The 27,366-nt window shown below is 30.6% G+C and overlaps 1 protein-coding gene across 1 annotated transcript in view; it reads left to right on the top strand.

Annotated features, from left to right (window-relative positions):
• The window catches only part of SI (sucrase-isomaltase), a 99,815-nt gene that overhangs the window by 19,811 nt on the left and 52,638 nt on the right, over nucleotides 1–27,366 (top strand). Inside the window, exons 13-24 of the mRNA XM_003817701.4 lie at nucleotides 3,574–3,687; nucleotides 9,015–9,099; nucleotides 9,651–9,768; nucleotides 11,905–12,076; nucleotides 15,736–15,852; nucleotides 17,818–17,972; nucleotides 18,941–19,025; nucleotides 19,779–19,835; nucleotides 20,888–21,012; nucleotides 22,433–22,521; nucleotides 25,466–25,515; nucleotides 26,224–26,394. Coding sequence (XP_003817749.2) covers nucleotides 3,574–3,687; nucleotides 9,015–9,099; nucleotides 9,651–9,768; nucleotides 11,905–12,076; nucleotides 15,736–15,852; nucleotides 17,818–17,972; nucleotides 18,941–19,025; nucleotides 19,779–19,835; nucleotides 20,888–21,012; nucleotides 22,433–22,521; nucleotides 25,466–25,515; nucleotides 26,224–26,394 — 1,338 coding nt within the window. The remainder of the gene's footprint in view (nucleotides 1–3,573; nucleotides 3,688–9,014; nucleotides 9,100–9,650; nucleotides 9,769–11,904; nucleotides 12,077–15,735; nucleotides 15,853–17,817; nucleotides 17,973–18,940; nucleotides 19,026–19,778; nucleotides 19,836–20,887; nucleotides 21,013–22,432; nucleotides 22,522–25,465; nucleotides 25,516–26,223; nucleotides 26,395–27,366) is intronic.

Genomic DNA, 27,366 nt, shown 5'->3' with positions numbered 1-27,366 from the left:
TGTGTGTGTGTGTGTGTGTGTGTGTGTATGTCTGCTTTCAAGTCTGAATTTTATATTTTAATTGTGGAGAAAAATATTAGACAAAGAAACTATTCCAAGAATTTATAAAACAGTTCTTATAAGAAGTCATGCAAAATGTAAAGATATACCAGATAAATTTCTTCATGGTTTAATCTTAGTAGATTGTATGTGTTTAGGAATTTATGCATTTCTTCTAGGTATTCCAATTTATTGGCATATAGCTGCTCATAGTAGCCTCTAAAAATTATTTACATTTCTATGTTATCTGTTGTAATGTCTCCTTTTCAATCACTGATTTTGTTTATTTGGGCCTTGCTTTTTTTCTTAGTCTAGCTAAAGGTTAGTTGATTTTGTTTATATTTTCAAAAAACCAACTTTTCATTTCATTGCTCTTTTGTACTGTTTGTTTTTCAATTTCATGTATTTCTTCTCTGATCATTTTTTCTTTCCTTCTACTAATTTAGGGTTTGGTTTGCTCTTGCTTTTCTAGTTCTTTAAGACATATGATTAGGTTGTTTATTTAAAGTTTTTCAACTTTTTTGATGTAGGTACTTACTGCTATAATTTTTCCCCTTAGCACTGCTTTCATTTTATCCCATAGACTTTGGTACATTGTGTTTCCATTATCATTCGTCTTAAAAACATTTGTAAATTTTTTCCTAAATTTATTCATTGACCCAATGGTCATTCAGGAGCATATTGTTTAATTTTCATGTTTTCATATAGCTTCCAAAGTTATTCTTGTTATTTATTTCTGATTTTATTCCATTGGGGTGTAAGAAAATAGTTGATATGATTTCAATTTTTTAAAAAAATATATTTTAAGACTTGTTTTTTGGCCTGACATACGGTCTACCCTTGAGAATAATTCATGTGCTGAAAAGAAGAATGTCTGTAGCCATTGGATACAATATTCTGTAAAAATCTATCAGGTCCACTTAGTTTATAATAAAGATTAAAGACAATGTTTCTTTGTTGGTTTTCTGTCTGTCTGGATGATCTGTACAATGCTGTACAAAGAAATCTCTTTAGCATATCTTATAGGACTTGTCTGGTGTTGATGTAATCCCTCAGCTTTTGCTTGAGAAAGGCTATATTTCTTTTCCATGTTTGAAGGATATTTTCACTGGATGTAGTCTACTAAGATAAAAGGTTTTTTTTTTTTTTTCTCTACAATATTTTAAATATGTCGTGCCACTCTCTCCTGGCCTGTAAAGTTACACTGAAAAGTCTGTGCCAGATATATTGGAGCTCCTTTGTATGTTATTTGTCTCCTTTATCCTGCTGCTTTTTGCATTCTTTCTTTATCCTTGACTTTTGGGAATTTAATTATTAAATGTCTTGAGGTAGTCTCTTTTGGGTTAAATCTGCTTGGTGTTCTATATCTTTCCTGTACTTAAATATTGATATCTTTCTCTAAGTTTGGGATGTTTCCTGTCATTTTCCCTTTCAATATACTTTCTATCTCTCTCTCTCTACTTCCTCTTTAAGGCCAATAACTCAGATTTGCACTTTTGAGACTATTTTCTACATCTTGTAGCCATGCTTCATTGTTTTTTATTCTTTTTTTGTCTCCTCTGACTGTGTTTTCAAATATCTTGCCTTCAAGTTCACTAATTCTTTCTTCTGCTTGATCAATTCTACTATTAAAAGACTCTGATGCATTCTTCAGTATATCCATTGCAGTTTTCAGCTCAAGTTTCTGCTTGATTCTTTTAAATTATTTCAATCTTTTCATTAAATTTATCTGATAGAACCCTAATCTCCTCCACGTTATCCTGGATTTCACTGAATTTCCCCAAAACAGCTATTTCGAATTTTCTGTCTGAAAGTTCACACATCTCTGTCTCTCCAGGATTGGTCTCTGGTAACTTATTTAGTTCGTTTTGTGAATTCTTGTTTTCCTGGATGGTCTTGATTCTTGTGGATGTTTGTCACTGTCTGGGCACTGAAGAGTTAGGTATTTATTATAGTCTTCACAGTCTAGGCTTGTTTTTGCCCATCCTCATTCATAGGTTTTCCGGGTTTTCTAAGGGACATGGGTTTTGTGATCTAAGTCTTTGTTAACTGCAGCTGTATCTGCTTTAGGAGGCACCTCAAGCCCAAAAATGCCATGGCTCTTGCAGACTCATAGTCTACGGCTAGCGCTGTTCTAAATGCTCCATCCATGGGTGTAAGCTGATTTCTGCCCCTTTGTACTTTCTGCTGTGGCAGGCCAATACTGAGCTCCAATGCAAAAGACCACAATCACTTTGCTCTCCCTTCACAAAGTGCACAGATTCTCTCTACATGCACCATGGGCACTGTTGGGGAATGTGAGGGGGTGGTGTATGCAATCCAAGACTCTCTTTCCTACCCTCTTCAATGACTCTTCACTTGATATGATGCTAAAATCAGGTACTGTGATCACTCACCTGAATTTGGTTCTTAGGAAGGTGCTTTTTTTGTGTATGGGTAGTTGTTCAATTTGATGCTTCTGCAGGGGGGAATGGTCACTGGAGGCTTCTTTTCAGCCATTTTGCTCTGTCTCTCTGCCATAAGCTTCATTCTTATCACATTCATCCAACTTAAAGTTTCCGGTGAAAGTCTTTTAAATAATTATGAACTCCTTTTGTAAAAAAAGAAAGCCCACACAATTTCCTACCCTTAATTAACATTTCACAGAATACATGTTAACACCAGCTTTGTTCCTTATGGACAGATCAGACAGCCAATTTGAAATGTTTGGATACAAAACAATATAATTTAGCTCAACTTATCTGAAATTAAATTCTCCTTGCCTAATGTGATTATTGTAAGTAATAAGTCAAATAATGTAAAATAATTTCAAGAAGCCTAAATCAGAAAAAGACAGCATAATACACATAGTGTTTCACAGCATGGACTCAGGTGTAAGACTGTTTGGGTTTAAATTGCTGCTGTACCTGTTATTAGTGGTTTGACTTTGAACAACTTACTTAACTTCTCTGGGCATCACTTCTCTAATCTGCAAAATGACTTTAATTACAGTACCTACCTCATCTGTAAGTGGTGATAAAAATAGTACCTGCTTTCAAAAATTCTAATGAAGATTATATGTTAGTAATTATGAAAGTACTTGAAATAGTGCCCAGTATGTATCATATTCATGTTTATTCATACAAATAAACATAAAAGACAGTTTTTAAAATTGCTGGGAGGCATACACCTTTGGAAATAAGCTAATGTGCTTTATTTTATGGGATATAAAATATATTATATAGAATATTTATTGTGTATTTATTAAACTATCCTACAAGGATGCTTAAAAACAAATTTAAAGTCAAAATAGCAGCCTTATACCATGTTCTGATAATTTTTTTCTTCCTAAATGCTTCATGATTTCACCTTTTTTTACTGCTCTTCTTTAAATGCATTTTAAAGTCGTGATATTCTTGTAAATTTATATGAGTCGCATATGCCTAAAGAAGTAGAATAACTTTTTTTTTACTATTCTCAACTTTATTAATTTGAAATTCCATTTATTTATTTTTCTATTTTTTATGTATATATGTGAATGATCTATTCTTCTAGGTATGGCCAGGATTAACAGTATACCCTGATTTCACTAATCCAAACTGCATTGATTGGTGGGCAAATGAATGCAGTATTTTCCATCAGGAAGTGCAATATGATGGACTTTGGATTGTAAGTAGCTATTTTAAACCAATGATTTTGGTCAATGACCATAGACTTATTTATCTGTAAAAATTACTAAGTCAACAAAATATTTTTTTTTTCTGATGTATTCAACGTAAAATTTAAAGCTACTATAATGTTTTTTCCTAGAACGGATAAATATACCCATCGTGTTCATAAGTAAGAAAACAAAACAAAACAAAAAATGCCAATCAAGGTTTTTCTTTTTTAGCAATACACTTTATAGAATAAATTTTATTTCTGTATGCAAGGTTTTGTTCCTTTATGACTAATACTTTACCTGAAAATTAGTTAATAAGATTTGGTGGTGATAAGCCTATTGCAGTGCAATTAGCAAAACATTTATTAAAGTTGACAACAGTCAAGCAACAGCAGCAATATGATCTGAATAAGCCCCTGTCCTTTAGAGACTTCTCTTTAGTAAGCTATGGAACAGAACAAATAAAAATTGGCAATAGGTTAAGTATTACTGTATCTCAAAAAAGCAACAAACAGAACCCTACTTTGCTCATAAACTTATTAAAGAAAAATACAGTCTTGTGTGGTGGCTCATGCATGTAATCCCAGCACTTTGGGAGGCTGAGGTGAGCCAATCATTTGAGTTCAGGAGTTCGAGACCAGCCCGACCAACATGGTGAAACCCCGTCTCTACTAAAAATACAAAAATTAGTTGGGCTTGGTGGCACACGCCTGTAACTGAGGCAGAAGAATTGCTTGAACCCGGGAGGTGGAGGTTGCCTGTGAGCCAAGATGGTGCCACTGCATTCTAGCCTGGGCAACAAGAGTGAAACTCTGTCTCAGAAAAGAAAAAAAATACAAGTGTTTAAGAGTTTCTTTAAATGAAGTTGTGTATCTGTAGTTATTGATGGCCTGCTGCTAGGCATAGAAACTAAATTACCACTGGCAAGAATTTGGAAAAAATACATAATGGGCACACTAAGGATGACTATATTTTCTTTGGTTTTTGGGTCCACACCATCTCTATTTTCCTTAAGTGCTCATTATTGATTCAATCATTATTCTAATTATTCACTTATTTATTAAATCAATCAATCATTTAGTTAGCAAATATTTATTTTGCACCGTGTATCTATCAGACATGTTGTTGGGAATACAAAGATGGAAAAATTATGTTTCTGCTGACAACATGGATTTGGGTAAAGGATTAGCATAATCTTCAGGATTCCTATGATGACAGTAACAAAATGAAGATGAAAAGGCTTCAGTTATTTAACATAAAATCAGTGATATCACACCACTAATAACTAGCAATTGGTAGAAATAAAAAAAAATTTACTGTGATCTCGAGCTTTATTTTTAATTCTAGTTCTTATATTATTTAACCTATATTGAAAGTTTCTTTAGTCTTTTTTTTTTTTCTTAGTTAGGAGCCACTTTGATTACGGTAAAGTTACAAGTATAAATAATACTGTAGGAGTAGTGAGACAGAGCCTGATTGTGTTATAGAAAGAGAGAATGTTGCATTTCTTGCATTCATTGAGAACTGAAATTCCTGATTCACCTCCAAAGTGTGGGAGAGAAGGTTATCTGAGAAAGGCAGAGTATTTCCAACACTGCTACAGAAGCACTGTAACTAAGCCTTAAACAAACAAACAAAAAACACAAGAAGCAGTATAATTTCAAAGATCAGTGAACATCAGTGAACTAATATATATCATGGATAAACAGTGGATATTCTACTTTCAGCTATTACTTATATACTTGCCATATCACACTGCTAAGTGGTTTATCTAATTATTTCACTTTCTTCAGATTATTGTTTCTGATCCAGCTAAAACAAGTTGTTATTCAACTGATAAAATTTTAATATTTATGTCAAGTATAAAAATAGTTTTATAATTTACTAGATTTGTAATTTAGTTTCCATGCTAACATTTGTGAATTTTAGGTTTAAATATTAAAATCACTTTGGGAAATGATGTGAGCTTAATTGTCATTGAAGTATAGTTTTTGTGTATAAAATATAATAAATTTGAATTCTCTTTTTTTACATCATTTATGAGATAATCGAATAGTTGAGAAACAAAAGCCTACTGTACTTAATATAATTAAGACCAAAACTATTATTTCAAAACAAAAGTGTTAGTCAATATTTTTAAAATTAAAATACCATTTCCATTTTTTGAATACATATGCATATTTTGATATCATTGTTGTTATTTTGGTTCTATTCTTAAAAATCTAATAAGCAAAATTATTCAATGAAAAAACTGAATAATTTAATATATAGTATTTGGAAACATAAATTTTATTAAGAAGATATGCCCAAATAAGTTTACATATCCAAATAACTAGAAGCTTATTTGGTTATATTCTTTCTACATTTCATGTGAATCTTATAAAAATGAAATTCTTTTACACATTCTTTTAAAAATAGGGCTATATATATTTAGATTTAGTTTAGATGTGAATATAAAATGCCATCAGATCACTATCACAATTTTTAAGGAATTTTAAAGAAACTTGAGGTACATTCTCAGAAACAAAGTTGACTATTTTTTTTTTGTTTTTTGAGACTAAGTCTTGCTCTGTCACCCAGGCTGTAGTGCTGTGGTGCTATCTTGGCTCACTGCAACCTCCGCCACCCAGGTTCAAAAGATTCTCCCTGCCTCAGCCTCCCGAGGAGCTGGGATTACAGGTGCACTTCACCACGCCCAGCTAATTTTTGTATTTTTAGTAGAGACAGGGTTTTGCCATGTTGGCCAGGCTGGTCTGGAACTCCTGGACTCAAATGATCCTCCCGCCTCGGCCTCAAAAAACAGTTTTTAATAGACTTAAGATGATTTGAATGACACCTACATATCTTTAGATGTTTTTATTACTATCAGTCCACTGAGGCTTTTGCCTCATGACTACAATGTTCCAAATCTACTAGTTTTAATATTAAAAATCTTAATTTAATGCACTGGTATATGACATTAAATAACTGTAGTTTCACTTAAATCATTTGGATAAATTAGAGAATTAAAATGCTTTTATAATTCTCAAAATACCACTTAAAAACACTACAATAGATAAATTCTTTAAAAATATGGGTAGTAAGTTTAATTTAATACAATCTTGCTATATAGACATACTTTAGACATATTTAAGGAAGGTTACTAAAATATTAAATGTCATGTATTATGTAAAATATGGTTAAAATTATGAAAAAGTTTTTGCCTCAGTAGGTTAATAATTTATATTCTTGGTTCAAAAAACTATTTTCCCTTTTATTGTGAGCTGGCAAAATAATCACATTCTGATTCAATCATGTTGAAATGGTCATACAATAAAACTTTTAAATATTTTAAAAATTATTTTCAGTAAAACCAATTAATTATTTTCTAAAAAAATTGTTCATCCTTAAATTACATAATAATGTTTACTTTCAGTGATGAAAGATTTTGTGAAATTTATGGCAAATTTACACATATTTAACTCAAATTGAAATGATATTAATATCATAGTTGAGTGTTTTACCCTTGCAATTCCTCAACTATATTATATATTCAGATGTTAAAATTGTTTAGAAAAAGACTCTTTTAAAATTTAAAATAATGCAGCTCACTATTCCCAAATTATACATTTCAGCAGCAGTTTTATAAAAATTTAATGTTATTGTGGAATCATGAAGAAAAATGTAGTTTACCTACACTTATTTGCTCTGTAACTACAGTATACCATTATTAATTTCTACTGGACACAGGAAACAAAATTGAATATAACATTCCAGACAATTTCAAAAAAATAACTCAATGTAGCTTTAGATATTTTTGTACTTTGGAATAACTATATTAATTTCTCTCATTTCTGCTTACTCTGAAAACATTTGGGAAGTGGAAATATATACCGATTAAATGTGTCATGATAACAAATCTATTCTTTTTTCCCTTGAGCACCATTAATTTATCATTTCAATTCCATGTATCAAATTTTCTTAGCTTCTTTTTATATCCATAGTTAGAAACTTTTATGAGAATATTTTGAGAATAATAGAGATGAATAATCATATTGAGTGTGCTTGGGTCAGAGGAACTCAATATTTATGGAAGCTTTTGCAAACTAAATAAGTATGTCTAGTTATAGTTATAATTTTATGAAACAAATGACTACAATACAAATGATTCACCATTACATGTGTTTAAAAAATTATTTTATTAGTGTCTTTGAGTGACACCATCGGTCTCAGATATTTTCTAATCTGTTAATAAATATTATCTGTTTGGGAAGTCTCAGAAAGTAGTATGAAAGATAGGTTTAATGATTGCAAAGTTAATATAGGAGTGTTAAGGTTAAAGGGAGGATTGAAAGCTGAAATAAGAGGGGAAGGATTCAAGAAGCTGAAAAGCAGTGAGTCTTAAAATATGGGCATGATGTGGATGGGGAAAAGGAAATGTAATTAAGAAAATCTACTTTTTCTGAGAGAAATAAAAGTAACACAGACAAGGATGTGACTGAATGTGATGTCTTTATGTGAAAGGAGACTATTATAGAGATGAGAAAAATAAGGCTTATAGAAGTCCTCAACACAGTTTGCAGAGAAGAAAGATGAAATGCATATTTCTTGAGTATATGTACTGTGATATATGATTTTATAAAATTTATCTTTTTTAGTGCAAAGACTTAACTGGGTTACGGTCACATAGCTAGCTGGCAGTGGGATGAGATTGGGGTCTATGTTAAAATGGCTAGAAAATCCATGGACATAATATCCCACCACTATTTCTTCAAGAGCTGTTTAGGTCTTGGTTTTCAGAGTGTGATCATGCTCACCTGGGGTTCTCTGAATGTTTCAGAGATTCTGTGAAGCCATAACTATTTTAATTAAAACACTAAAGGCTATTTGCCTTTTTACAGCTTTCATTCTTTTATGAGTGTATAGGAGCTGTTGGTAGGCAAATTTTGCTGCTAGCAATGTGCTTAGCACATCATAGAAACTAGGTAAAGTTTAAATGAAACCAAACATATTGAATCAATGAATATGCAAGGAATGTGTACATTAATGGACTCATAATGAGAAGACTAACAGCTATTTAGAAATGACAATACTTATAATTAATGTAATTATATATAATCAAAACTAGACACATGAACTACATTTTGATTGTTTAAAATCTCTCTATCCCATCTAAGATACTTATCTGATATAGACATTCTGTTTATTTTTAGGTTGGTAGCTTATATTTATCTTCTAGGAATTAACGAGCATTATGGTTATCTTATATAAAACATTTTCAAACAACTAGAGAGTTTCTGCTAATAGGATTTATAATTATGTAAAATCTGCTGTTCTTCATTTTGTATCCATTCAGGACATGAATGAAGTTTCCAGCTTTATTCAAGGTTCAACAAAAGGATGTAATGTAAACAAATTGAATTATCCACCGTTTACTCCTGGTAAAATTTATTTGGTTATCTAATTACTGTTTTAATTGAGAATAATTTTGTAGTTGACTAGTAATTTCTAACATATATTTCTAAATTACAATTTTTGGTATAGTTCTAAAACCATAAAATCAATTTGTTTATCTTTTCTTCAGACAAATATTTTCTGCCTAGGATTATATTTAAATAGACAAATCTAATATAAGGCTTTAAAATTGGTCCATAAATATATGATGTACAATATAGTTTGGTATAGGTATATTTCTATATTGTTAAAGGTTATTTTTAAAGTTAAATTATTTGTTATCAAAGTTAGGAAACAGAGTATTTGCCAATGTAAATATAAATCTAATAGTTAATCCAAGTTTAGCAAGAGTGAAAGATGAGGACCTAATTGGAACTTATTTTAGGTTTAATTGGATTGTCCTTTGTCATTGTTTTTGACCAAATATGGAATTTCATTACACAAATGAAAAGGAATATGACATTTATGATGGAAAATATATATTATAACATTTATAATGGAAAAATATAAGAAATGTTTCTTATGTATTTTCTCAAAGATATTCTTGACAAACTCATGTATTCCAAAACAATTTGCATGGATGCTGTGCAGAACTGGGGTAAACAGTATGATGTTCATAGCCTCTATGGATACAGCATGGCTATAGCCACAGAGCAGTAAGTGCAATTTCATTCAAAGACTTCTTTCATATTTATTGCTTAAAAATGTTTTTGATAATTTATCAATGTATTCATAGTTAGGAAATAGCAAAGTTGAAAAAAAGAAAGATAATATTTTATGCCGGCTAAAAAGTTATGGCATTCAAAATATCAGTTCTCTTACTAATATTCATGAATTTGGGACTCATTTATTAAGAATGACATGGTAGGCTGGGTGCAGTGGCTCACACATGTAACCCCAGCACATTGGGAGGCCGAGGCAGGCAGAACACCTGAAGTCAGGAGTCTGAGACCAGCCTGGCCAACATGGCAAAACCCAGTCTCTATTAAAAATACAAATCTAGCTGGGCGAGGTGGCAGGCACCTGTAATCCCAGTTACTTCGGAGGCTGAGGCAGAAGAATAGTTTGAACCCAGGAGGCAGAGGTTGCAGTGAGCCGAGATCATGCCACTGCACTCCAGCCTGGGTGACAGAGCTAGACTCAGTCTCCAAAAACAAACAAACAAAAAAGAATGACTCTCTCTCTCTCTCTCTATATATATATATATATACATATATATATACACATATATATACACATATATATGTATATATATATTTAACTAAGACCCTTTTTTGTAACTCCTAGATTTAAATTATCCTTCAAAATTTTACCATTTCTGAATATAACTGTGTTTTAAGCTTGCATCTCACAATTGGCCTGTGAAAATATTGCCCCAAGAATAGGTCTTTAACTATTTTTCAAAAAGAAGTATTTTAATTAAAACTTAGTTTTCTAATTAATATCATTCTAACTAATTTTCTAATACATTTTTATAAAATATGATACAAAACAAAAGAAGAAAACAATCATATGTTCATTATCTGCTAATTTTCAAGCGTTGTTTATGGTCCTGTGATACAATAGTCAGTAAACCAAATACTATTCTCAATATACTTACGATTTTCTCATAATTAAACAGTTGTGATTGAGTGTTTATTCAAATTTGTATTTTTATGGTCTTAAATCATACTGATACCAGAACTCTTAACCACTGTATTCATGGTGTTACTTTAATTTACTTTGTAAACTCAATGGAGTATTACATGAAGCAGTGTTTAAGTTAATATATCCTAGGAAAGAAAAAACAGGCTATGTTTCAATATAATAAAGATTATAACATGGAAAAGCACTTGAGAATGTAGTTACACATTTCCTAATTGTTTCCAATTATGAAAATGTTATCAATAATAGTTAGGTAACGTGAGTGATGCTTGTAGTTGTGGACGGTGGTTAACTTCTAGAAACTAAAAAAAAAAAAATCTTCTTAAATACGTAAGTTTTATCCCAACCTTGCCGGCTAATATTTGAAAATGTAGAAATAAATATATAATTGGAGTCACCACACTACAAAAAATGTATTAGGTTCAAGTTCAGGTATAATATTTTCTATTTATAAGGGAATTCAATTACTTTAAATAGTATATTTCAAAACCAAATGTTGAGTGGATACCAAATGCCCATGTTTATGTAATTTGATAAAGGATAATTGGAGTCATTCAAAATTTAGTGATTTCTAAAAATTCCTTTTCACTGTATTTTACCAGAATATATTTAAATAAGTAAATATTAATAACAAAATACAAAATTGATATAAAATTTTGACATAATTATTATAAATATTATGGCATGGTGTATTAGCCCAGTTTCATGCCACTGATAAGACATACCTGAGACTGGGCAATTTACTAAAGAAGGAGGTTTATTGGATTTACAGTTCCACATGGCTGGGGGGGCCTCACAATCATGGCAGAAGACAAGGAGAAGCAAGTAACATCTTAGGTGGATGGCAGCAGGCAAAGAGAGAGCTTGTTCAGGGAAACTCCTATTTCTTTAAAACCATCAGATCTCATGAGACTCATTAACTATCATAAGAACAGTGCAGGAAAGACCCACCCCCATAATTCAATCACCTCCTATCGGGTTTCTCTCACAACATCTGGGAATTGTGGAAGTTACAATTCAAGATGAGATTTGGGTGGGGACACAGCCAAACTATATCACATGGCTTTGGAATTATGAAATTTTAGAATTTAAATACCAACTTTATGTTTAAAAATAAATTGTATTTGTTAATTTGCTTTTATTTTTAGAGCTGTACAAAAAGTTTTTCCTAATAAGAGAAGCTTCATTCTTACCCGCTCAACATTTGCTGGATCTGGAAGACATGCTGCACATTGGTTAGGAGACAATACTGCTTCATGGGAACAAATGGAATGGTCTATAACTGGAATGCTGGAGTTCAGTTTGTTTGGAATACCTTTGGTAAGACAGTTTCATACAGTGCTACTCATAAAAGCTACAATTACATTAATTTTTAATGTAATCAATTAATTTTAGTGAAATGATCAAAAGGCATGTTACAGAAATAATTCAGTTTTTTTTAATTTTTATGGAGTTTATGAGGAAAATAAGAATACAGATGGTATCTATAATTTCCAACCATTAAAGTGGGAATGTAGAACTAATAAAATTCAATGAAATCAAGATAATTGAGGAAAACAAATATAAATATAAACAGCATAGAAAAGCTTATATGAAAGATGTAAAGAAAAAAATAAGATGGTGAAGAAAAGTTCAAATATATTGGTTATAAAAACAAATGTCAGAAGTCTAAGTCTATTTAAAATACTAGATTACCAGTTTAGATTTTAAAAGATAATCTTTTGTTTACAATATATATAAAACATAAGAACAGAAGAAAACGTTTAAAATTTCAAAAGTGGAGAAAATGTGTACTAGGAATTGTAGACATGAAATATCTGAGAAGTCTAACTCTATCAAACAAAAACATAGTATCCAATATGGATATTCAAGACTAAAGAGAGACACCACATAACAACAATAATGTAGAAGGCATTATAAAACTGTAGTGATTTGTTTTCTTTCATATGCACAAATAAAACAAACACCAAAAACCCGATCAATAAAAGTAACACCCCCCCCACACACACAATCTTGTGTTTGAAAATTGAAAAATAGGCTGGACAAGGTGGCTTACTCCTGTAATCCCAGCAATTTGAGAAGCCGAGGTAGGTGGATCACTTGAGGTCAGGAGTTTGAGACCAGCCTGGCCAACATGGTGAAACCCTGTCTCTACGAAAAATACAAAAAGACGGGCATGATGGCAGGCACCTGTAGTCCCAGCTACTTGGGAAGCTGAGGCAGGAGAATCGTTTGAACCTGGGAGGTGGAGGTTGCACAGAGCCAAGATTGGGACTCACTTTTTTGAGACCCTATCTCAAAAAAAAAAAAAAAAATTGAAAAACATATTATCAAATTCATTCATGAGTCAAAAGATAAACTGAATAGAATCGAAAAATAAAACAACCTAAGAATTAACTGTTAACAATTTTACTTATTAAATCTTGGGAAATGTCAGCTGTTAATATTTAAAGAAAAACTTACTGATTTAAATACTTAAAAAGAAAGACACGCTGAACAGTGAGTGAAGTGCATGAATTTAAAAAGTGGAAAAGGAAAAACAATAAACCTAAAGAAAGATGTAAGTAATTAAAATAAGAGAAAAAATTAATACAATGTAAACAAAATCTCTAGAGGAAAAATTTTAAAATACAAAGGGGACTCTTCAAAAATTTTAATAAAATAGATCAATTTATAGCATATTTGTTAAAAAAAGAAGGAAAAACAAGCAATATTCAAATGTATTTTAGTATAAGGTGTCACTTATTATAGCAACCAATTAATAAACTGTAACCAACAGTCAATATTAAAACTAAATGTAGGACTTTTTGAGAAAATATAAGTGATAGCTAAGTAAATTAAAGATATACCCTGTTCAATAATAAGAAGGCTCAATATATTAGGAATAGGCATTCTCTACAAACTGTTATCAAAATTTTGTGGAATTCCAATTTAAGCAATAAAAGGGATTTTGGGAAACATAAAAGGTGACTCTAAACTTCATATGGAAAACAATACATTTTAAGGAAGTAGAGAAAAAGAATGAGGATTAGTTCTAACCAGATAAAGCTATAGTTATTAACACAATGATACTGGACTGTGGATATACAAATAGATTAACACAGCAATATAAGACACAGGCCCATGCATGTATAATTTGTTAAATGACAGCAGTGAAGGGAAGTATCAACTATTTATATGGACTATTGACTCAGTATTTAGGAAACAATATAAAATGTGTCAATTTCTCACACCATGCACAATAAACAGTCCCAGATAGATTAAGGGACCTATGTGTGTAAAATAAACTTTATCCATTTCAGAAGAAAATATAAAATGGTAAATTTATGACATCAGGTTAGAGAAATAATTTCTTAAGCAGAATACAAGGAGAATAAATCTTAAGAGAAACATACATAAATTTGACTACAACAAAATGAAAACTTCTGTTCATCAAAAGAACATTTGAAAAGTTAAAAAAAGCAACTCACCAGGAAATGTTATTTTCAATTCACATAGTCTATAAATGATATTCAATTTGAAGTGCCTACCTTAAATCTGTAAAAATTAAGAACAATAGAAAAATAAGTAAAAGATATAAATAGGCAATTCTATAGAAAGAGTAATCTATAGGGACCCAATAAAAATATGAAAAACGTCTCAATTTCCCTGTAATCAGAGAAATGCAAGTAAAAACTGTGGTGAGATACATTTTATAAAGAAAGGTGATAAAATTTGTCTGAAAATATCAAGAATTGGCAAGAAAATGAAGAAGGGGAATCATCGTGTGCTATATAGTGCTTGCAAATGGTTACAAACAGTTCCGATTATACAATGCACATTATAAGTAAACCAGAAAAGTAATCCTATGTATGTACACCATAGAATAAGAATATGTTTTTTACATATTCACAAGGATATCTATACAGGGTGAGTAACCCCTATCCAAAATGTGTGGGACCAGAAGAGTTTCAGATTTCAGGTATTTTCAGATATTTTAATATTTACATATATGTAATGAAATGACTTAAATGAGCAAATTTATGTTTCATATACACCTTACACACATAGTTTGAAGGTAATTTTATATAATTTTGTTCAGGAAACAGTTTTGACTGCAACCTGTCACTTGAGGTAAGGTATGGAACTTTCCACTTCTGGCATTATGTTGGCTCTCAAAATGTTTTGGATTTTGAAGTATTTCAGATTTTGGATTTTTGGATTAGGGATGCTCAGCCTATATATAAATTTCACGGAAGAATTTTTATAGTCATGAGTTCCCATATATTGGAGAACTAGAGTGACATTAATATAATTCAATTTCACACAAAAAGGAAATTACATTATAATGCATACAACATGTCATTTATACAGTTAAGAAAACATGCAAAACAATGCTATATATTGTTTATAGATACATATATACTTACACAGAAAAAATAAAGAAATGTTTGTAAATGGTAAACACTAAATTCAGGATAGTATTTTCTGGAGAGTCCTTGAATAAGGATAATGCAGTCTTACATGGGTACACATTGGGCAAAGCTCAATTTTATTTGGAATAATTAATTTCAAAGCTCAACATGAACACATGGTCACAGTTTGTTATTTTATTCCTACAGTTACATATTATATTCTAAATAAGAAAAATCAAATCAAAGAAGTTGAGTTAGGGATTAAGAAGCAACATATTTTAATACAGTAATTTCATCTTTTACAATGAATTAATGAGAACATCAAAATAAAAAATGAGTAAAATGTAAATACAAAAGGATAAGAAAATGCATAAAGGGACAATGAAGGAAAGAACATATAAAATAATGCAACTAGAGACAAGGATGGAGCAAAAATGGAAAATAAATTGGTTTAAGGAAGCATATATAAAAGGAGTAAAACAAATTGTATATAAGGCACATTCATCAGTTGAGGCATACAGTGTGATGCTCTAGGCAAATTTGAGAATCTTAACATTATAAATAGTAAATATATTTGTTATTTAGGTTGGAGCAGACATCTGTGGATTTGTGGCTGAAACCACAGAAGAACTTTGCAGAAGATGGATGCAACTTGGGGCATTTTATCCATTTTCCAGAAACCATAATTCTGACGGATATGAAGTAAGAGCCTCTTGTTCTCCATGTTGTGAAATAAAAAACAACCATAGTTTTTATTAATGTTCTTAAATTAAATCTATAGAGTATATGGTCTGAAAGATTGTAGCATAATTTATAAGACATTGTTAGAAGTCCCTCTCTCAAGTCCTATACATATTTTGTATATTTTTACATTTTTTAAAAAACGGTCAAATAAGGAAATCATGAAATGAAATGTATTCACAGCACAAATATTTTAGTTGAGACTAACGCATAACTGTAAAAGTATATTAAGTTACCGGTATTTTAAAGTAGAGCCAAAGCTTTTAGAGTATGAATTCTTGGATTCTAACAATGTAAGTTCCAGGTAACTTTTATACAAAGAAAAGTTATAATATACTGTCATGGATTTTGAGTTTGTGTTTAGTTCATGTAAAATAAGAATTTAAAGATAGTCACAAAACAATTAGAGTCCAGCGTCTTTCAATAATAAATAGAACTGGCATAGAGACAAAAACAAAACTAACACTTTTAAAACACGGTTTTGGACTGGTAGGAGCAGAAGTGCAAGACAATACAAAGCTAGTCTACCAGTCGCGGGAACTCAGCATACTGTGGGCTCATGATCATAGGCATGTTTTTCGGAGAGAATAGTAAAATTCAGTTAAACCATTAAGTCAATTAAGTATCTGTTGGTTAAGAAACCATTCAGTGTTCACACACTGGTTGCATACAGGGCTTATATTGTGTTTGAGAAGAGGGACAACTACTGAGCTCAGCCTGGAAGGAGGCATGATGGAAAAAAATTAAAAGGTACAAATTGGAGATTAGTTTCTTCCTACTACACTGAAATGATACTTTCAGGAAATGTGTGTCCATGGGAGATTTTGATAGAAATTACATGACACTCTGCGTTCACTTGTATTCTCCAAAATGCTGATGATAAGACAGAAATAAATTTTGAAATTTATTGGTGAAATAATGTGAATGACAAAGGGAGTGGGCATGAGAAAATGAGGAGAGCCTGCAGACCACCGTTCAGGTCTGAACTTGATGAAGATGAAGGGAAGGAAGGTGGTTTGGTAGGCAGAATCCCGAATTGCAGCCTAGTTCTAACCAAGTTTCAATCAAGTGAGTGGGGAGTCCTTCAGGGAAAGTTGACCATTGACCTTTCTTGCATCTCCCAAGAATAGGCCTGCATGGTGTTCTTACTATGCTCATTCAAGGCTGGGAGCAGCACTGGGAAACATGGTTTTCAGTGCAAACTTAATAGTGGATTCAGGGAGACAGTAGTTGAGGTCTTCAGTTAATATTGTTATCCAAAGCAAGAGGTCTACACAGGCTTGTCCATATCAGTGTTACTTGGCTGAAGGAGTCACTTATCTAGCCTGAGCTCAGTAGAGAGGCTGCACTACAAATTGTAAGTCTACAGGCTGTCCAGGTAGCTCTGTTCACTGTGTTCCTGAGCCAGCAACCTACCTGTGATAATTCTAATAGCAATGGGATGAGACAGTAAGTCCTTAGGCAAGCCCATTTCAAGCCTCTGCTTTAGTGTGTCACATATAATAACATCCTATTGGCCAGAGTAGTTTGCATGACTGAGCGCCACATCGAAGCACGGGTAGGTACCCTCCACCTTCACTGGTAGGGATTACAACATTCCATGATAAAGGCTGTGGGTACAAGGAAGCATGAAACATTGATTTACAAGATAAAAATTCTATTTTGTAAAAAAAAAATTTATTATTTCTGTGGCAACGCTTTAAATATGTTGAAATGTCCTCTTCAAAATTAAGTTTAATTAAAACATATAACAAAACCTAGAAATATTCATTCAGACACTTTGATGATGAAATAGGAATAATTTTAATTTCTCATAAACAAGCTGAAATTTATGTAGTTGCTTTAAAAAGCAGATTAAAATGCTTCTACTTTAATTTTCACTCATACTTTAGCTTTCTTATTTTAATTTCTCTTTCTATCTCACAGCATCAGGATCCTGCATTTTTTGGGCAGAATTCACTTTTGGTTAAATCATCAAGGCAGTATTTAACTATTCGCTACACCTTATTACCCTTCCTCTACACTCTGTTTTATAAAGCCCATGTGTTTGGAGAAACAGTAGCAAGACCAGTTCTTCATGAGTGAGTACTACGTACAATAATTATAATAATACCTTTTAAAGTATGTTCAAACATACACAGAAAAGTTTAATGGAGGTAAATCAAGATATCAGTTAAATTTCTGCTACTTGTTTTTACATTGGTGTAAATGATTTTAAGGGCTATATAATGATGCCAGTAAATATAATTAATTGGACAATATTTAGGTAGAAATGAGAGAATTAAATAGAACTTACAAGGAAAAGATATATAAAATATGTTAGGATATTATATCAGTAAAGAGATTAAGCATAGAATTTTTAAAAATACATCAACTAAATATTGAAAGAATAAACTAAATATAGATCAAGAGTAGAGTATAAAACTTACAAAAAAGGGAAATTGTGCTTATCTTTGCATGTATCTTTGACCAGAGCAGGGCCTTTCTGTGATGACTTAAAGATCCTTTTAAATTCAGGTAAAAACTAGAGCTTACCACAAAAAAGTTAAGTGAAGAAAGTAGAACATGAAAGATTTCCGATACTTTATGAACCTATCTTATAGGAGAAAATAATTTAACAGAAGAATTTTTGTATAAATAAAAAGTAACCTTGTCATCTGTGATAGATTTTTCTGAGTATGAGATAAACTTTCTCCTTCTCTCTTTTCTTCCTTCCTTCTTCCCTTTCCTACCCCTTTTCTACTTTCCTTCCCTCTGTTCCCATCCCTTCCTCCTATCCTCCCTCCCCTCCTTCTTTCCTTCATTTCTTCCTTTTCCTTTCTCCCTCTTCTACTCCCCCCTTCTTCCTTCTTCCCTTCCTCCCTTCCTTCCTGAGTGTCAGATGAACAATAAAGGATGTAAGAACTATGAATTGAAAATGTCGTCTGAAACAAGCACAATTCAAGATAACAACAATTCCCAGGAAAAAACTGAAAAGATAAACTGAACCAGGAATTTGGATAAACTTATTTTTTCATTATTATACTTTAAACATTGTCATTGTTCTTAGGTTTTATGAGGATACGAACAGCTGGATTGAGGACACTGAGTTTTTGTGGGGCCCTGCATTACTTATTACTCCTGTTCTAAAACAGGTAGGCTCTACAGGTTTAATAACCTTATTGTTTGAACTTTGCATAACTAAATCGACCCTACATTACAAAACATCTGAATAATAGATGTTACTCAGTGGACTGTTTCAAGCTGATAAATATCAAGTTGGAATTCTACGATGTGAAACAAATTTCAAAATGTTATAAAAATATTAAGTAGATTGCTTACCAAATATGTGATATCTAACTGGGGACAAGAAAATTGTATGAAGTTATTGTTCTCCTGGAAAAAAAAAACTGTATTATCAAATCAAAATCAATTCATAATAACAAAGAGTTCTCATTTAAGTAGACATATACATTGAAATTTTGCTCAATTGTAAATAAAGAGGAACTGGAAAACTCGCTGATCAGATGAAAATGTTGGAGAAACACTGGAGTGGGTTGGTAATTATTACCTGTTTTTAAAAGGTGCATGTGTCCATTGAGGTATACAGAAATAAACATATTCACATTCACAATGACCATGTGGTTTATAACAATACACATATATGCATGCATTATTTTAATTGCTATCTAAATTACTTTTTTATTTACCTCTTTGCTTTTTTAAGTTTTACAATATGATATTATCTAAAGCTAATAAAATAGCCCTTTGATTATTATCTATAGGAAATATTGGAGTGTAACAACATAAAGTTTTTTTCCCTTGACTATGAAAACCCAACTTAATATTGGATAAGATCCTCTTTGTTAAAAATTGAAATTAAAAAATACATATTATCTTTATTTTAGGGAGCAGATACTGTGAGTGCCTACATCCCTGATGCTATTTGGTATGATTATGAATCTGTAAGTAACCTTAACATACTAATGGACTCACAAGTATTATACTTTCAAACACTTCTACATAGACACTTAATTCCATAGAAACTTAACTACATAGCATACATATTTTTAGAATTTCTGTCATTACTATAAAAAATAATAATTTCAGACTTTAAAAATGTGTTAGAATTTGTGTAAGTATACCCTTTGTTGCACATGAGCTAGACTCAAATATGAAGTTATATTATTTAGCATAAAAAGATATTATTTATTTTTAAATTTTGGAAATAAAAGGTTAGCAGTAATTTAGGAAGGAGTGGCAACTTATTTTAATGTTTTTTCCTATTTTACGTATTTATCTTATTTCCAGAAGACTTGAGTACTGAGCTAGTCTTATATATTTGTTTTTATATGGTATATTCAAATATCTGAAAAAGGCTTTTATTTCAACCTTGAAGAGGCAAAATAACAGCACTCAAATACACCATCCATTTTTTCAATTGAACAAGACCTTTTGAGCAATATTTATTTTATTTTTTTTTTGAATTTTTTTTTTTAGTAGAGATGGGGTTTCACCACGTTGGCCAGGATAGTCTCGATCTCCTGACCTTGTGATCCGCCCGCCATGGCCTCCCAAAGTGCTGGAATTACAGGCGTGAGCCACTGCGCCTGGCCTGCAATATTTATTTTAAATGATATTATTTTGCATATCACTTACATTGGCTAAGTATACCCTTTATTTTTACAGAAATAATGATTTTAAGAAAATACTTCCTAAAGGCATAAACTTTAAACCAAAACAAAGAATAAAAAAGCTAATTAAAGTACTGTTAATTATTGTAGAAAGAAAATGAGTCTCTTTTTGTTGATTTTTTTATTTTTGAGACAGTGAACTTATTTTTCCTCTACTTTGTTCAGCAAACTGAAAAAAAATTCTCCTAAAGTTAGAAAACAATATATTCGTATTCATTTGGATGACATAAATTGCTCATAATAAAAATGCCTTTTAATTCTTGTGAAATAGAGTTTAAAGTCTTCAATAATATTAAGAATGTTTTTAATCTTCCAATTATTAGGGTGCAAAAAGGCCATGGAGGAAACAACGGGTTGATATGTATCTTCCAGCAGACAAAATAGGATTACATCTTAGAGGAGGTTATATCATCCCCATTCAAGAACCAGATGTAACAACAACAGCAAGGTAAAATGAAAAATCATTAGTTGAAATCTAAAATAAAATTCAAATCTTAATATTTCATATTTGCATTAAGAATTAGAGATGATATTTAGTTTCTGCACCAGAAGATATTTGACATACAGAGGTAATACTGAACTATAACCATCATAGCTATAAAAAGAATGAAATTATTTATATTATTATAAATATCTTGATTTTCAAAATTTCTAATTTACTTAGAAGTTAACTTCCTGTATCAAAAATTTACCCACATTAGCATAATTAAAGATAATATTTGATTCTTAATAACTATACAAAATGTGAATATTTGTTATATAATTGAGTGAAGTATTTGTTAATTTTTACATATTTGAATTTCCATACATAAATAAATCCCAATGTATTTCTTTCTGCTAAAATGCTTTAAGTTCATAAATGAACTGGATATTTTATGTTAGGTAAAGAGTGAGAGAGAAACTAAACTGCTCACTAAGTGTAAATCTCAGAAATATTTTCTAAAAATAAAAGAAACTTGAAAATGCTGGTGCTCCATTTCACATGTTCATTCTGAGTACAAAGAGCACAGAAAGTGCCGTATTGAATTTACATACTTTTCCCTATTCTGCCACAACCCAACAGGAAGTTACTCTTTATTCCTTACCCTACTGTATTTTCTTCATAACATTAAGAATATCTGAAATTATATTATTTTTTCTTTTCTTGTATGTAGTATGTTAGCGATATGCATTAGTAATTAGTAATTTAACTGTTTTGGCATTCTGGAATGGACTAGTATCACAATGTAACTGATACAAGAGTATGTTCTCAAAAAATTGTTATACACCAGAGCTGTAATGATCAACAACAACAAACACTTTGGTAAATGCATACTGGAAGGAATACATCCTATACAGTCCAGGAGATGCCTGGTAAAATGTAACTAAAAAAAAAAAACATATTTCTTGACTACATTTCATTACTCCTGTTATAATCATTTCATTTATAAGATTCTTACAGATTCCACTAAACTTTTTTTAAATTTTAATCATATTTTTTTTTCTCATAAGATGTAAACATAATACATTGAGATTTAGGATTATACAGGTTGAGTTGAGCCTTAATAAGACATTTAATTTTTCTTGTTTGAATTAAAATATTATATTATTTCAATTTTGCAAGTATCTCAGCCTTCAAAAAATCCATTATTGCATTTATTACATTTATTCTTTTGACTTATTTTCTACATGTATAAATTATTTCGGTATTCACATAAGAACATTGATATCGGTAAATTATTAATACATATAAATACAAATTTATTGATGTCAATGTCCTTACTGAATTCAGGGCCCATAAAAGACAGGTTGAAGTGGACTTGTTTATAGGATATTGTATTATTATGGATTTATTTTTAATCATATATGCACCTAATTTTTCTTAACAGCCGTAAGAATCCTCTAGGACTTATAGTCGCGTTAGGTGAAAACAACACAGCCAAAGGAGACTTTTTCTGGGATGATGGAGAAACTAAAGGTAAGTCTGAAAGTAATACGCTTTAAATGTTCACTCTGATAATGGGAAGTTTTGGCTTTATTGATATAGGTTGTATCATTTTTTAAATATCACAAATTTTTATTTTTAATTCCTAATGTTTTTTACCTGTTTCAAGATTTTAGGCTACTTTAAAACTTTTAACATTGTTATTTGCTTTATCTATATGTAACTAAAATATCCAGTTTTGTGCTTTTGTTTGTTGTAAGTCTTTGGCAAGATTTTTAATCTATCTTTATCTTTTAGATTAAAATATTCAATAAATTCTCAGATATACTAATTGCATTATATTTTCAACTGTTTTAAAGTAAGGTAGTGATTATAACTAAAATTTTGTTACTGTAAACAGAAAATAAAACCAACATTTAAAGATTTAGTTATTTCATGTCAAATTATTTGAGGTAAGAATATCATCGTATCAATTGTTTACAACTTATTTTCCTTATTATCTTTCATTGAATTTCTTGAGCTCCAAACTTGGGAATTCAATATACCAAACAAGATGTTTAAAAGTAATTTTATGCTATGGTATTTCTAATTATGCCATAGTAAGTTTGTCTATTTGTATTTAACTATTCACTTACAATTTTCCTTATACATTTTTAGAAACTTTTTAGAAAAATCTCATTTCTTCTAATAGAGGGCTGTTAGGTATGTGTTTTATATATGAGTATAAAAATTATAGTTTATCTTCTATTTTAATTAACTACTTCTCAGGTGTATTAAGGAATATCCTTGTACAAATTTTAAAGAGTTACAGATAAATATAGGAAGGACAACAAGAAGAAAAAGACTATCCTAAACGCCTTTAAATGTATATGAAACATGTGAATATTTATTTATTTTTGAAAATGTGTATATTTAAAAATTACCACAGGATTCTATAATTCTCTCCTAAGACTTACATTCACCCTCAGTTAACATTCATTTAAATAAATTACATTTATTTATGGCATTATATCAATGTATTAGCAATCAAACTTATTCTAAGGAAAGATCTATTCTCTGGGTGATTTTCTCAATGCAAGCTATGAATTACTTGTATCATTAACAGCTAGTAATTATAAATATTCTCTGTCTTTTAATTATTACTATTCTTTACCAGTAGTCCTTTCCTTGATAAATGTAGTCTTTTATACCATTTACCTGACTTTCAAATTTATATCTCCAAACCAGTCTTCTATGTACTTCTCTATTTGTTTGTCTAATAAAAATCTAAAACATAATCTGCCAAGATAGAACTTGGATCTTACCACCATATATCTGCTCCATCTATGGTGTTCCCTTTGTCAGTTGATGGTAACTTCATTGCTACAGATGCCAACACCTTGGAATGGGCTATTATCTCTCACAACCTAAGGATTTCATTGGTTCTACTTTGATCTGAAGCCTCTCATCAGTTCCTCCACTGTCACCACCATCTTTCATGTCAATTTAGGGCAATAACTTCCTAACCGGCCTGTAGCTCTTTTTAACCCTTTTAAAATTTTATTACAATCCAGCAGGTAGAGTAATCATTTTAAAAGGTGATTCCAGTAATTGCATCTCTTCTCAAAACCTTCTAATGATCCTCCATTTTACTCAGTTAGGAGACAGAGTTTTATCCCGACCTAGAGAGCTTATTATTTGTGCTTTAACATGTGCACACGTGCATGCGCGCACACACATACACGCACGCACACACACACAAACACATTATCCTGTATTGCTTTCTATTTCTCATTCAATTTTAGCAGACCAATCTTCTTGCTCTTTCTTAAATACCCTGAGGTGTAAGCACACTAGGGTGAGCTCTTCTGTGAGATTAGATTCCAAACCTATTCTCTGGCTTATGTAGTAAGCCAAAACTTACTACATAGAAGTTTTGTAAAAGTGGATTTCAGCTGAACTTAACATTACTTGCAGTCATCAATCAAACAATGTTGAGATAATACCTCCATCGATAGCATGTGTGGAGCAATTATAAGATTATTCCTATTACTCAAATTATATAAATATTCCAAATACATACTGTCTATTGATAAAGATGCATATGAATAGCTTACTTTCATATAAGTAAGTAGTTAAGAATATGAATAATATAATTCAATCAGTTATCTAATATGATACCTATGTATCTATGTGCATTTAAAAAGTGAAAGAAAACCAGAATTCTGATTAATAGATTTGTAAGCAAACATGGAGACAGTAAAGTGATCTTCAGTTCAGGTTCTGAATATAATATTTTTTCCTAGGACTAAAATTTTAAGCAAATTAGTGTTATGGAAAGTATATTATATGAATCCTAGGATTCCCTTTATATTTTAACACTGTTTATGACAAACTATTTCAGTCCTTATCTCCAGTTTTTCTTTAAAGAGATACATTGAATAAAAGTTATATTACATATATTGTACAGAATCATTGTATTCATCCATTTTCCTCATTAAAGTTTATTTAAATTACAGACTAAAGTTTATTTCAATCTTCAACATGTCTCCAGATTTATTGTTTTCCTTGAATACAAAAATAATAGAAAAAAATAAAAAGATGTAAAATGTATTATAATATGCCATGTCTTCCTAAGAAAAATGTACTGTTATGAGGTTTACAAGGGAGAGAATATCTTTCAAAATAATACATTTTTAATTATATATTATTTACTGTAAGTTTTGCTTTCTCTTAATTTCCAGAAATATCTTGGTAGTCTTTGAAAAAATAAGCAAGGCAAATATGTATTCATTACCTCTACTTGCTGTGAAAATGAAATACCATTATTATATAATTTAGAGACAATTAAAAAATTTAAAAACAAAATCTGTTTGGGATGCTTCATTAATAAACAGCATCTAGTTTGTTCAAATTTCTTAAGTGTTATATAAGTGTAAAACCAGAGCAGAGAATTTAACATTGCATTTTGTACTGATCACGATATTTTTCATTTCAGATACCATACAAAATGGCAACTACATATTATACACATTTTCAGTTTCTAATGTAAGCACTCTCTTTGTACATATACTTAAATGTATAATTTGTTCATGCCTAGGTTATTCTTTTATGATGAATTTTTTGGAAAAGATGTTTACATTTGCCTACAGATTTTAATGGAATGTAATGAAATAAATTGTTCAATTAAATTGTTATATTTAAATTGTTAAATTATAAATAAATTGTTACCTTAAAATTTTATAAAGTTTGTGACCATGTAATTGATGGAAAGAAACCTTTAGACTTCTTGACATGTTATGTTTGGTTTTAGGCAACATGCCCTAGGAAAACAATTTCAACATATCTGAAAATGTTTTAATGAATTAGTCACAGTAATAATTGATGTGGATTTTGGTTTATTAAATTTTGAATAGTTAATAGAAATGATTTTTTCATAGATTTTGGGTTTTTTCATACATTCTTCTTTAGCAAAGCTAAATTATTCTTCATCAATGTTAGGGCTAGAATAAGAATGAGTATATATGTGTTGCATATGAGTAATTAAGGTTATCTCTGAAAATAAAATTTTCTGGCATATATATAAAAATGAAAATAGATATTAATGAGTATATTTCTATGTGCTACTTGGATGAGGAGAGCTGGTGGGAATAGAGATGTAGATGATGACCTTTTTTTCCTATTTCTTATCGGTATTGTTATTTCAGGTTTGTATCTGATGACCTAATATATAATACCTTATACTATTTTTCTCAGAACACATTAGATATTGTGTGCACACATTCATCATATCAGGAAGGAACTACCTTAGCATTTCAGACTGTAAAAATCCTTGGGTTGACAGACAGTGTTACAGAAGTTAGAGTGGCGGAAAATAATCAACCAATGAACGCTCATTCCAATTTCACTTATGATGCTTCTAACCAGGTAATTGCAATCTTTTAAAATATTTTAGCTATCATATAATCTCACATTTAATATTATGTAACCATTCAGGCACTTATCCTATTTCTCCTCACAGTGTGTCTTCCTTTCTTCCCTTCGTTGCTTCCTTCTTCCCTTCATTTTTTTCTTCACTTTTTCTGAACAATATTCCAATTTATGTCAATCCAATTTGTATTTAGATATCAACATGAAGGGAATTCCTTGCTATTTCTCTCTATATATTTCATTTTCTCATGCATTCTAATTATATGGGACTTTCTAATATTTTCCATAAAAATTCTTCAAATCTGAACTCTAACCTACCTATTGCACACAAAAGAAAATCCCAAATGTTTTAGCTGCTTTAGATTCTTTAACAAATTGGTTTTGTTCATTTCTTTAGTCTTTCTCCTGTTTCTTTTTTAGTGAGGTCTCATTGTCCTCAAAATATATCTTGTACTTTTCTAACTTTAATTTTGTGTTTACACTTTTCTTCTCCTGTAGAAAGCCTTCCTTATATTGTGATTTTTGTCTCTTTTTACAGTTGTAGTATAGAGGGGAAAAAATAACAAAATTGGATGCACTGTTATTGGATGCACAGATTATAACTCTGCTATCTCTGCTTCTAAACGCATTAAATCAATCTCTCATTATTTTAGCTTTCTCATTTGCGAAATGTAATATTTCAATCATAATGTTGCTTTGGGTAGTAGACTGATGTATTAAAAAAGAGACTGTAATATTTAAAAACACGAAAGCAATTATTTTTGTCATTTACCTTGTCTCCATTTATATAATACTGAATTATTAGTAATATTACCATAAATAATTTCTGAATTATTTAAGATATAGAACATTGTCTTATAATATTTTTGTTTTAACTCATAAGACCTCTGGCCCAGGGCTTTTCAATTATTAGTTTTCAGAAAATATGTACTGGTCAATTATTTTTTATTTAATAGGCATATTATGATT

Source organism: Pan paniscus, chromosome 2, assembly GCF_029289425.2.
Source record: "Pan paniscus chromosome 2, NHGRI_mPanPan1-v2.0_pri, whole genome shotgun sequence".
NCBI lineage: Eukaryota > Metazoa > Chordata > Mammalia > Primates > Hominidae > Pan > Pan paniscus.
Note: the sequence above shows the minus strand (reverse complement) of the source record. Positions and strands in the feature narration are given on the sequence as shown.